Source organism: Poecilia formosa, unplaced genomic scaffold (genome assembly GCF_000485575.1).
Source record: "Poecilia formosa unplaced genomic scaffold, Poecilia_formosa-5.1.2 Scaffold6, whole genome shotgun sequence".
Taxonomy (NCBI): domain Eukaryota; kingdom Metazoa; phylum Chordata; class Actinopteri; order Cyprinodontiformes; family Poeciliidae; genus Poecilia; species Poecilia formosa.
In genome coordinates this window covers 2,977,224-2,988,607 of record NW_006799945.1, presented here as the reverse complement: position 1 = coordinate 2,988,607, position 11,384 = coordinate 2,977,224, and the positions used below count along the sequence as shown (strand labels likewise).

The window sequence follows — 11,384 nt, the reverse complement described above, 5'->3', positions numbered from 1 at the left end:
TTCACAGTGTCTCAGCTCCAGTGGATCTATCTGCCTTACACAAATATTTTTTTTCTTCTTCAAATTAAGTCAAAGAAAAGAAGAAAATGGATTTCACTACGGCTTCTTATGACTACTACGACTACGAGGAGACAGAGAACTCCACTATGTGCGACTATTCAGAGTGGGCGCCGTCGTACTCCGTCATCCCGGTTCTCTACATGCTCATCTTCATCCTTGGCCTCTCAGGGAACGGGATCGTCATCTTCACTGTGTGGAGGGCTCAGGGCAAGCATCGAGCTGCTGACGTCTACATTGGCAACCTGGCACTGGCAGACCTCACCTTCGTGGTCACTCTGCCCCTCTGGGCCGTTTATACCGCCATGGGCTACCACTGGCCCTTTGGAGTGGCTCTGTGCAAGATAAGCAGCTACGTGGTGCTTCTCAACATGTACGCCAGCGTCTTCTGCCTCACCTGCATGAGCTTCGACCGGTATCTGGCCATCGTCCACTCCCTGTCCAGCTCCCAGCTGCTCACCCGTCGACACATTCGAGCCTCGCTCGCTGTCATCTGGGTGCTGTCTGGCCTGCTGGCTTCCCCCACTCTTCTGTTTCGCACCACCAAGTACGATCAGCAAACCAACCGAACATCTTGTGCCATGGACTTCAGCCTGGTGGTGACCGTTAAGGAGGAGGAGAACCTGTGGATCGCTGGTCTCAGCATCTCCTCCTCTGCTCTTGGCTTTCTCCTCCCCTTCCTGGCGATGATGGTGTGCTATTGCTTCATCGGCTGCACCGTCACCCGCCACTTCAACACCCTGCGTAAGGAGGATCAGCGTAAAAGGAGACTGCTGAAGATCATCACCACCCTGGTGGTGGTGTTTGCTGTCTGCTGGCTGCCCTTCCACCTTGTGAAGACCGCTGATGCCTTGTCGTACGTAGACTTGGTCCCTGCCACCTGCGACTTCCTGCGCTTCCTGCTGCTGGCTCACCCCTACGCTACCTGCCTGGCCTACGTCAACAGCTGCCTCAACCCCTTCCTCTATGCCTTCTTTGACCTGCGCTTCAGATCTCAGTGCCTGTGCCTCCTTAACCTGAAGAAATTCCTGCATGCCAGTCCAAACAGCTCCATGTCCTCGCAGAAGACAGAGGCTCAGTCACTGGCCACAAAGGTGTGACCACAGCGGGGGAAGAGGTTGAAAGACAAAACTTTGCAGCATCATCTGCAATCGGTTTCAGGGTGTCACCTTTGCCCAGTAGGCCCCCACCCTCCAGGCCACTGACTGTGTGGACTAAAGAGGAGTGAATGTTGTTGTTTGGGGGGATTGAATCACACAGAAACTCCAGACTCTCTTCAAGTGGCAGGCCAGTGAAACTGAACAACAAGGAAAAATGCATGAAACTGTGTTATTTGAGGAAAATCCTGGAATGCTCATGAATTTCTCTTTGTTCTTGTGTGGACTTTTTGAACTGGACTCGACCGCCGCTGTTCTTATTGTCGTTAGTGAGCACTTGAGGAGTGATCTCCACCGGATCAGCCGGTGGTATCGTCCCCATGTCTGGCTACGTTACGTCTCCAAGTGAGCATGTAGGAAGGGAGTGCCAGTCTGGAGCGAAGGTGTTGGAGTCAGATAAGATGTTGTAAATTGTAAATTTGCGTGTGTGTGTGTGTGTGAGAGAGAGAGAGAGAGAGAGAGAGAGAGAGAGAGAGAGAGAGAGAGGGGGGGTGGGGGGGGAGAGTGTTAGGGGATCTGGCTGCTTGCAGACAGACCAGACAGACAAACAGATGGCAGCTGACAAATGGTTTCAGGTTGGTGAAAGGTCCAATTAAAAGGTGACTACTTTGACAGTCATCTCAGTGTGAGGTTATGTGTTGTGTGCTTGTGTGTGTGGATGGTGAATGTCTCTGAATTTCCTCCTGACAACAACATGAAAGAATTTTGTAAATACATTATTTTTGATTTGTATTAAAAGAAAAGGTGCTCTGAAGAAACAAACACTCTCTCTGGTGTCACTCTGTTCCCTCTGGTGGCTTGCTAAGTCTTACTGGAATGTATTTTCTCCTGTCCGGTAAATATGCTTCTTCCTGTTGAGGCATTGCTGGGAGAAGGCCGTCTCCCCTCCTATTGTGTTTGGGAGAGCTGAAATCAAAGCACATGTCTGCAGGAAATGCACCCTCAACTTCTGTTTCCCTCTCCTCTAACAACTCACTCGCACAAACAATCCAGTGAGGACAAACGTTTCTAAAACGGATCAGCCACAGGAGTATTTGGTAGTCTCCCAAACAATGTAAAAATCTGAAGTGATAATTACCAAAATGCATTCCTCGAATGATGACCAAAATAGTCTGTAGCTTTTAGTGGACTCCCAGTTTAGCTGGTCCTGGAGGACGGCATTAACGGCTGGAAGGAGAGGGTCCAGAGTCTTTTAGTTGCTTAAATCAAGTCCAGTGTAAAAATGTCATTGCAGTGTACATGAGCAGTATTTTTATCAACCTTTAAATCATTGTTACATTTACTGGTCATTTACACAACAAAAATTCAGATTTCTTAGCTAGGAAATGGTTAATGGAGGCAGTGCCAACAATGAGTGAAAAACATGCCAGTTATAAAATATGTGAAGAGATTCTAGTCTCACTTACAGCAAAGTAAGACAATGTAAAGATGTAATATTTGTGCTCTTCACGCGGCGTTACTTTCCTGTTAGGTAGGATCTGACCATAAATGATGCACAGCCTCCAAGAGTCGTTTCCTGTGTTAGTAATTTGTTATTTTCTGTGTAAATTACCAGTAGCTTAAAGGCACAGGCAGCATCCATCCATCCATTTTCTTTACACCCTTATTGGGGTCAGGAGGGTTGCTGGTGCCTATCTCCAGCTAACGTTCCAGGCGAAAGGCAGGGTCACCCTGGACAGGTCGCCAGTCTGTCGCAGGGCAACACAGAGACACACAACCATGCTCACACATTCACACCTAGGGGCAATTTGGAGAGGCCAATTAACCTGATAGTTATGTTTTTGGACTGTGGGAGAAAACCGGAGTACCTGGAGAAAACCCATGCATGTTCTTGCAAACTGCATGGAGTTTGCAAGAACATGCAGAAAGACTGGAGCCAGGAATCGAACCCAGAACCTTCTTGCTATAAGGCAACAGCTCCACCAACTGCGCCACTGTGCAGCCACACAGGCACCAGTATTTGAGTAATCTTGTACTTGAACCTCACTTAGATATATTTTACACAATCCCCCATCTCGTGATGTTAAAGCAAATTGTTTCATGAAGCCAGGAATACAGTACAGGTTTATCTTTAAAGCACATTTCGAGACTAAACAAAGTTGACATTAATAAGCTTTTTATAGGATATAATCACCAACAGCAAGGAGACAGAGGGATTGGGCTAATCCTTAATCAGTGATTTGAAGTGGGTGTTGCTGTTTTTTTCTCCTCTTGGTAATACCTGGTAGCATGGCTTTATATGAATAATGGAAATGGATACACGTGCTTTATTTCAGTAAATATGAATAAGGAAGCTGAGCCTCCATTTTGATTAAGTAAAAATATCTTTGTTAACTGGGAACAACAAAGTTGTCATTCTTCTCTCTTCATTTCTGTCCCAGTTGCAATATGAAAAAGTAACCTGCAAAGAATCTTTTGTAGGTTATAAACTATTTCTAAATTCAAAATATACATATGATTCAACTTAGTCATATTTGCTAAAATAAAATGTTAAAATCTGGCACTACAGGGCCTCATTTTACAAACACCAACTTCAATTCATTGCATTAGGAATGCATGTGAGATCAACACAAAGTAGTTCATCTGTAAAGTGGAAATGAAAAAAAAAAGTTTTTCATGATAAAAATAAAAATCAAGAAAGTGTGGTGTGTATATTTACTCTTTTTACTCCTCATCTATAAATAAAATCCAGTTCGGTGAGTAAATGAATCTCTGTTCAGTCAAGAACTCTGATATTTATTAAAGAAAAATTTCTGAAAAAACACAGCTGAAGAAACTGGAAAGACATGGAAAGAATTTATCAGAGAAGCAGCGAAGAGGCCCTTAGTAACTCTGGAGGATCTGCAACAATTCACAGCCAGGAGGGAGAATCTGTTATCAGGAGAGCCACGTCCTCCCCACTGTGAAACACTGTGGCAGCTGCCAGGATGAAAACCTGAGACTGCAAAAAGTGTTGGGCAGCGATGGAGGTTCAACTTCCAGCAGATCGACACTAAACATGTTGACAGACAGTGGGTTGCTTTAGACGGAATCATGTGCATAAGTTAGAAAGGCTTAGCCAAAATCCTGATATAAATCCAATTGAGAATTTGTGGCAAGAACTGAGTAACAATGTCCACAGAATCTCTTCTTCCAGCTTGACTGAGATTAAACTACATTGCAAAGAGGAATTGGCAAAGGTTATGCTAATAGATACATGCCCCAAATAACTTAAAGTTTTGTTAAAAAAAGGAATGGTTGTAAAAAGCATTGACCCAAGGAAATAAATATAAATGCACACCACACTTTTCAGATTTTGATTTGTAAAAAATGTTGCAAACAATGCATCATTTCCCTTGCACCTCCAGGTTTTCTTCCGCTTCTTAGTTCTGCACAAATTTGTGTTGGTTTATAACATAAATTCCTAAAAGACATGGAACAGACAACACACATTTAAGTTTACGGTTGCATGTGCAAACCATTACGCACCAGGAAACAAAGCATGTAGTCTTCGAAGAAGTAGCTTGTGTATCGCAACTCCATGCAGCAGACATTTTTTACAGGATGTCTTGTGACATTATTCTCCACCTGTTATCATCAAAGACAGAGCCCTGCTGTGAAAGATAATCTGACCAGATTATTTTCATAGCTTTACAAGTTTTATGAGGCCAATGTGACCACATGGCATGAAGTGGACAAACTGCAGCTCTACAGAAGTGATTTGTGCCATTTGATCAAACGTGATCTGAGTATTTGTCTAAGCGTTTAGAAATGATCACAAAGTTTTCTTTTGTTTTCTCTGTGGAAAATTGAGATGGGGCATGCAGGTCACAGGTAAGCCTTTAAACATCTGTGAACATAAATTGTGTTTTTGTGTGTTTTTCATCCTTGCTGGGAAAATTTCACAAAGGTATTTTTGGGAGGAAAATATGATTTTATTAGATCTGCTCTGTCACTCTGTGGAGGCCACAAAAACTGATTTTCTGTATCGATTTGAAGCAGTGTTGTCTGTCTCTCTGTAAATGCGTTTGTAATTATGTTTTTCAGCTCAATTAATTAAAAGCTTTTCATTAATCCGTTGATAAAAGACATTTTCAGTGTGAGCAATCATAATAAAGTAAGTCAGAATTTAGTTTTGAGAATTTAGAAACACATTTTACAAAATGTGGAAAATAAACTCTTAAATTAAGGAGGTTGTTCAAACCATTATTCTGTCAAAGGTGTTTTGTACTTACTTTTTATGAATCAAATACTAAAGGATTAGCTTAGAGAAAGAGTACTGAGTATCTAACATGCAGCTGATAACTGCTAATGACCTCAGGAGGAAGAAAAACAATCTTGACACAAGCCTAAAAATCTGAATTTAAATAAGGCTGATGTACATCAGTCTTCAAAAATCACTAAATGATAACAAAAAAGCAGCCAGTTAGCTAAATGTGCCTCAGATCTGCTGACAGAGTAATGATTAAGCAGTTTAAATCAGCAAGATGGAGAGGAAGAAGATTGAGGTTTGAATATTTAGTGACAGCAGATTATGTGGAAGGTCAAAAAAGCTGCGTAGTTTATTGTTAGAGAACTGTGGCATCTTGAGGTCTCCATAGCAACTATACTTGATTCTTCAAAGTAAAAAACAGATTGTAAGATTTTACAAACACATATTAAAAAAAAAGAGTCTTCCTTGTGATAACTTTAACTTAATTTCAGGTTTCAGACAAACGAAAAGCTCTTTTTTTTTCTTCATAGAATTTAGATCAATACACTTTCTTCTTTGAGAAAATTCAGGAGATTTGACACACAAACCGATAAACCAGAGTGGAACTATTAGTTATTCTGTTATGAAAATAAAAATGCTCTTTAGTTGAGTATTGTTAAGGTTATTAATAGGCAATGCGAAGGCGCAACAGAGCTGCAGGCGGTAGAGTGCTGATGTGGAAAAGTTGCACAAAGATAAAACATCCTTAAAGTGGGCCCCTCGTTGCCAGACTTGATACTTAAATATGTATTGGCAGAAACTAAAGGAGTTTCTATTAGCCCTCCTTAAATCATTCGTTATCATATCAATGGGAAGCAAAAAGCTGCAGGTTTCAGTGCAGGGTGGAGGCCAGTCTCACTTTATGTCAGAAACACATGTCCCCGTCATCATAAATCAGAATCTAATAAACCGGGTCAAGCAGAAAACAGACAAAGGAAGCGTGCGCATATTTATCCCCTGTCCCAACAATAGAGGCAGAGCAACTCGGTCTGCAGACCGGACCTGAAGCCGGGTCCGACCCTGCTGGGGAAGGATGAGACGCTGACCCCTGAGGGGTCTTGGAGGACCCTCAGCTTCCTGCCACACGGCTCTTCCAGAACAACCTCCCCAGAGGAAAGCTGGCCTGACGGCCTGGAACGGATCCAGCAGGCCAAGCAGGAAAGGTAGACCGAGGGTGGTCAGGGTAGCAGTTCCTGATATGGGTATCCTGTCCTTCAGAGACGTCTGTTTGCTTTTGCAAGATGCTCACCTCTCAACCCTGTCTGCAATGAATAACTGCAGATAAATGCTTCATGTTCAACGTGATTTTGTCTAAATATTCAGGTAGAAACGTGGTCTGTAACAAACTGAGTCAAGCCTCCAGAAATGATTAATTGGAGGCATCTCTCCCTGCCTGCCTCTATAGATTGCAGATCTTTTCAAAGACGCTCACACAAGGCAGCAATCGTTAGTGAAGACACGTAGTTTCCGACGGAGCGGAAGAGTCCAAGCTTTAGGAGTCTCCGGATCTTAGGTTGGAGAGGATCATCCTCTTCAATAGGCACAGAGACTCCCTTCATTCTCTCTATCCTCGCCTTTGTGCCTCCTAACCTCCCTCAGGTCTAAATGGAGACCCTGTCATGTCCAACAGGCCCGAACCAGTTTAGGGTCTCAGCTGCAACGATGTCGGCCTTACAGGTAATAAGTGGCAAAAACAAAATAATAAATCTCCATCTGGCCTCGTCCAGAATGACAATGTGCCCTGCTGATTATCTTGGATCTTACACATGTGCAACTTTACTACTAAAGTATAACAGCACCCGTTATACTTTTACATCCACATTTATTATAACTTGACGAGAAGATTCTGCTGCTGTCCGCTATGTCTGGATGCCACTATGATAATTTACTTGTTTAAATAATTTCACAGTGGCATAAATCTTTGTGCACAAACACTCTGGTGTTTACTCAGTCACACTGTGGAGAGTCCATCTTCCTGTCAGTGACATAAAGCATTTCTTTATAGTGTCTATCAACAGGCAGATAAGTTTGGAGTTCAGTTCAGAAGGATTTTTAGAGATTTATGACGTTATGCAACAAAATGTTTCCATCAGATGATGTTTTACAAAACCACATTGCAAGAGAAGTGAACTGTTTCATTGGGGCAAAACACCAAACCGCCTACCTGGTGGTTGTTTTTATTTGGATAAAAGTAATTTTGTGAATCAACGTGTGTCCCACAGGGCTCTAAACTGGGTCCAACTATGTTTTATATGTATATTCTAAGAGGATGTAGATTTAGAGTCTGTGGATCCCTTCATTTTTTACAGTTTTTTTGCAGTACTTGCACTTTGATTCTGTAAATTGATTCTGATTCAATGTATGCAGATATCAATTAGTCAAAGCAGTCTGCTGGGTTTCCTTGTAAACTTTCTTATCTACTTTGAATAATTAATTGAGCATAATGTACTGTTTGATAGATAGAATAAACTGAAATGAATGTGTGATTAAATTAAAACGTTTTTTTTGGTAAAGTAATTTGAGACAACATTTGCAGGCGTTATATAAAAGAACTGAATTGAACTGAATTGAATTAGATGTCATGCTTATTATCTGCAGAGGGTCCTGATAAATTGACAAATGTTTGGTTAAGAACTACATGCTAGTACATGAAATGTTTTTGGGTTAAGGAATATTACTGATGCCAGTGCCTACAAGCTTTTCATCAACAAATTTAGCCAATTTAAAGCTACTACAAATGGAAATTTTAACTCTGGATGCCTGCTAATGAACAAATGGTACACCGGGGCATTAAATTGGGTTTAATAGTCTTCAATTTGTATATTAAACACAATGAACAGGATTTACAATTGTAAACTGACTCTGCACCTTGTCCAAGTTTCTTTGTGATTTGCTACATATCAATAATCATAGCTAATTGTATTCATGATTGGGAAGTGTGGGTTCAGTGATGCTCCACAGCGTTGTACTGCCTTCAGGTCTGTTCTGTGGCTTATCTTCTAAGTGTGTGATACAATATTTGTAGTCACTCAATAAACAAACACTCAATATTTTTCATAAGTACTCATTCATTTTCCACCATTTTTGTAACGTAAAGAAAAACATCCTGGGTAAATTTCATAAGGCATAGGAATGTTTGCCTTATCCATAGGTTCCCACAAGGCATTGCTCCTCCTCAGCAGTCGGACTTTGTTCATTTCAAATCATCTGTGAACAGAACAAAAGAGGGGCGGCCAGAGTAGACAGTATAATCCCACCGAGAAAGAAAACATCAGACAAACCGGTTTTCCCTTTAGAACATCAGGAGGACTTTCTACCACAAATTGTGACGCAGCCTTTCTCATTAAACACAAAGTAAAGAATCACAACTGTTTACTTTACATCACTTTTATGTGAAATATATTGTCTTTATAACTTGATTAACCACCACAGTTTTTTGGATAGCCACATCAGCTCTAATTTAAGAGAAGAAAACATTAAACTTTTAAATAAAAGAACACCAGACCAATTGTAAAACATGGAAAGGAGTTGATTTTGTTCTCTGCGCAGGGTACAATAAAGTCTCACTTTCCCTGAGTGAAACATGTAAAGCACCTGGTTAAAGTTGGCCCAATCAAATATTACAGTGTTTGATCCTCCTATTTTCGTGGCAACGTTTTTTTATGGCAGGAAGTGCTAAACAAACGATCATTAAATTGACCAATGTAGCAAAAACATAGATTTAACATGACAGAAAGAAATATATTGTCATTTGCAAACTTCAGATGAAGAATTTTATGTTAAAGGAGAAGTAAAACGGTTCTCATGTTGATTTATGTTCTTGTTATATCACTGTAGTTAATACTGTACCGTTGAAAGAACTGAATAAACCGAGATTGTTTTTTAAATTTTTTACTTCCAAAGAAGTTTCTAAAGCAAAAATCCTTCCTGCCATGAAGTCTCCAACTGCTTTTCTTACATACATAAATAAATAATAGTAAAACCTGGAACAGTGAAGAACAGCATCCTGAAAACATCAGACATGGCAGCATTCATCATCATTATGAACAACTTAATCAGCTAAAACTAATGAAGCATAAATAGATGAAACAGGATCAGAATTTGGTCAAACTCATCTCAATGATTTAATCTCATATCCTGACTTCTGCACAGCACTATTTTCTATTACTGTTCTTATAAAACAAAAATCATACTCCATTTTTAATCTTTAGTTTAACAGATGCTGAAGATGACTGCAATGACTTCAGCAGAACATTTGAAGACAAAACCTGAAACAAATTGTGTTTATGTTAAAAAAAAATCCTAGAATTTGTTATTATTATATGTCTATTTCTGTACTCATTTGTAAAAAAAAAAAAAAAAAAAGAATGGTTCTTTGAGTGACATGAAATACGCATGTTAAAATAAAGTCCCAGCTTCTTGTAAATAGAGGCTCTTTGTTCAGTCTTGAAGGATAAATTAAGAAGTCAGTCAGCTGCTGGGCAGCTGTTACAGCTGTTTCTCTGCACCAATATACTCATCAGTATGATGTCCAGGGTCATTAAATAAAACTTAAACACCGTATGGAATCATGTAACATTGGATTTACAAAGTGCTTTGGTGGTCAATTGAACATTTTTTTTCAGTCTATAACTTGTAAAAAATTGAGAAAATTAGGCTTTTATCTTTTCATTTCACACTTCTTTGGCAGGTGGTTTGTTGAAAGTTGAGCTGTAAAATCCCACAGAAAGCATATAAGAGAACATACAGGGTCTGGATTCCTGTGGTATTATAAGGTACTGGTGTTAATTTGAGAAAGCAACTGCATCCTGAAAGTGTGAGCTGCATCACATAGGTGTTATCACATGCTAATTTAATGGTTTTTTTTTTATTTTCATGAGCCTAATCCTATCAAGCTAGAATGCAGATTTCATAGCAAACTAATTCAATTCAGACACAAAAATAAGAGCAGTTAATGTTAGCAATACAACGTTCTCCAAATTTCAGATCATGAAACACCAGATTTTTGATTCAAAAGTATAACGTAATCAGATTATCTCCATAAATGAAATACAATTTCAGAATGAATGCATTGATAAGGTCACATTTTATCCCACCAACGGCTATTCAAGTAGTCATAAATTAATGAAATGAGAGTAAATTGCGTATAAATTTAGTTTGTCATGTTATTACGATTCTGTTTAATTGGCTTAATAGCAGTGTTTGCATAGTTCAACAAGCGACAGCTGGGGTCACAAGTCTGTGCCGCAGTAATTATGTGGGAAATTTTAGAACCACAATGGTGCTGTAACGTACAATCAAACTTCTGTTTGTCATACTTTTCTAAGTATCAGTTATAGCAGGAAAAATTCCTCTCTTAGGAGTCTAAGTATTAAAAAACCGAATCTAAGTAAGCATTCTTGACCTTGTGATAGTCTGGTGATCTGGGTGTACTCCACCGCTTGCCCGCAACTCTAGTTGGTGTATCTTTGTAAGGGTAATCACATTGCTGCTTGTGATTCATGAAGATGAATTTTAACTTTTTAAACAATTTAAATACTATCAATAATTTCTTGCTTACTCAAAAATAGCTGGTGATAGGAACTTTGGGATTTTTTTTAAAATGATTTTAGATATCTCAAATAAACTTGCCTCCTTTATCAACAGGTTTTTCATTGCAAAAATTCAGTTTCAGATACACATAGTGTTCTTCGCATAGAGAAACGTGATTAAAGTGTGGACTAACAAATGAATAGGAATATCATGACAGACAGAATACCATTTTAGATCGCTAAAACTGTATATCTGGTTTGAAATAAATGAAGTACAGTCTGCTTTCAAGAACGTGTCTATTTCTAAAACAAAATGGCATACAGTAAAGCGGGGGTTAACCTTAGAAAACGAGGCTAACAGGGACACCCAGTGGTGACCTGGGGGAAAAAAAATACATCCCCGGAACT

General features: G+C 39.8%; 1 protein-coding gene across 1 annotated transcript; it reads left to right on the top strand.

Annotated features, from left to right (window-relative positions):
- Positions 1–1,673, top strand: LOC103148620 (apelin receptor B-like). Its single transcript, XM_007567470.2, has one exon. The coding sequence runs from the start codon at positions 87–89 to the stop codon at positions 1,155–1,157; it is 1,071 nt and encodes a 356-aa protein (XP_007567532.1). The 5' UTR covers positions 1–86; the 3' UTR covers positions 1,158–1,673.
- Positions 1,674–11,384: the final 9,711 nt, after the last annotated feature.

What these genes read in the sequence shown, in the direction of transcription:
- LOC103148620 (XM_007567470.2), top strand. Translation starts at nt 87, where the DNA reads ATGGATTTCACTACGGCTTCTTATGACTACTACGACTACGAGGAGACA.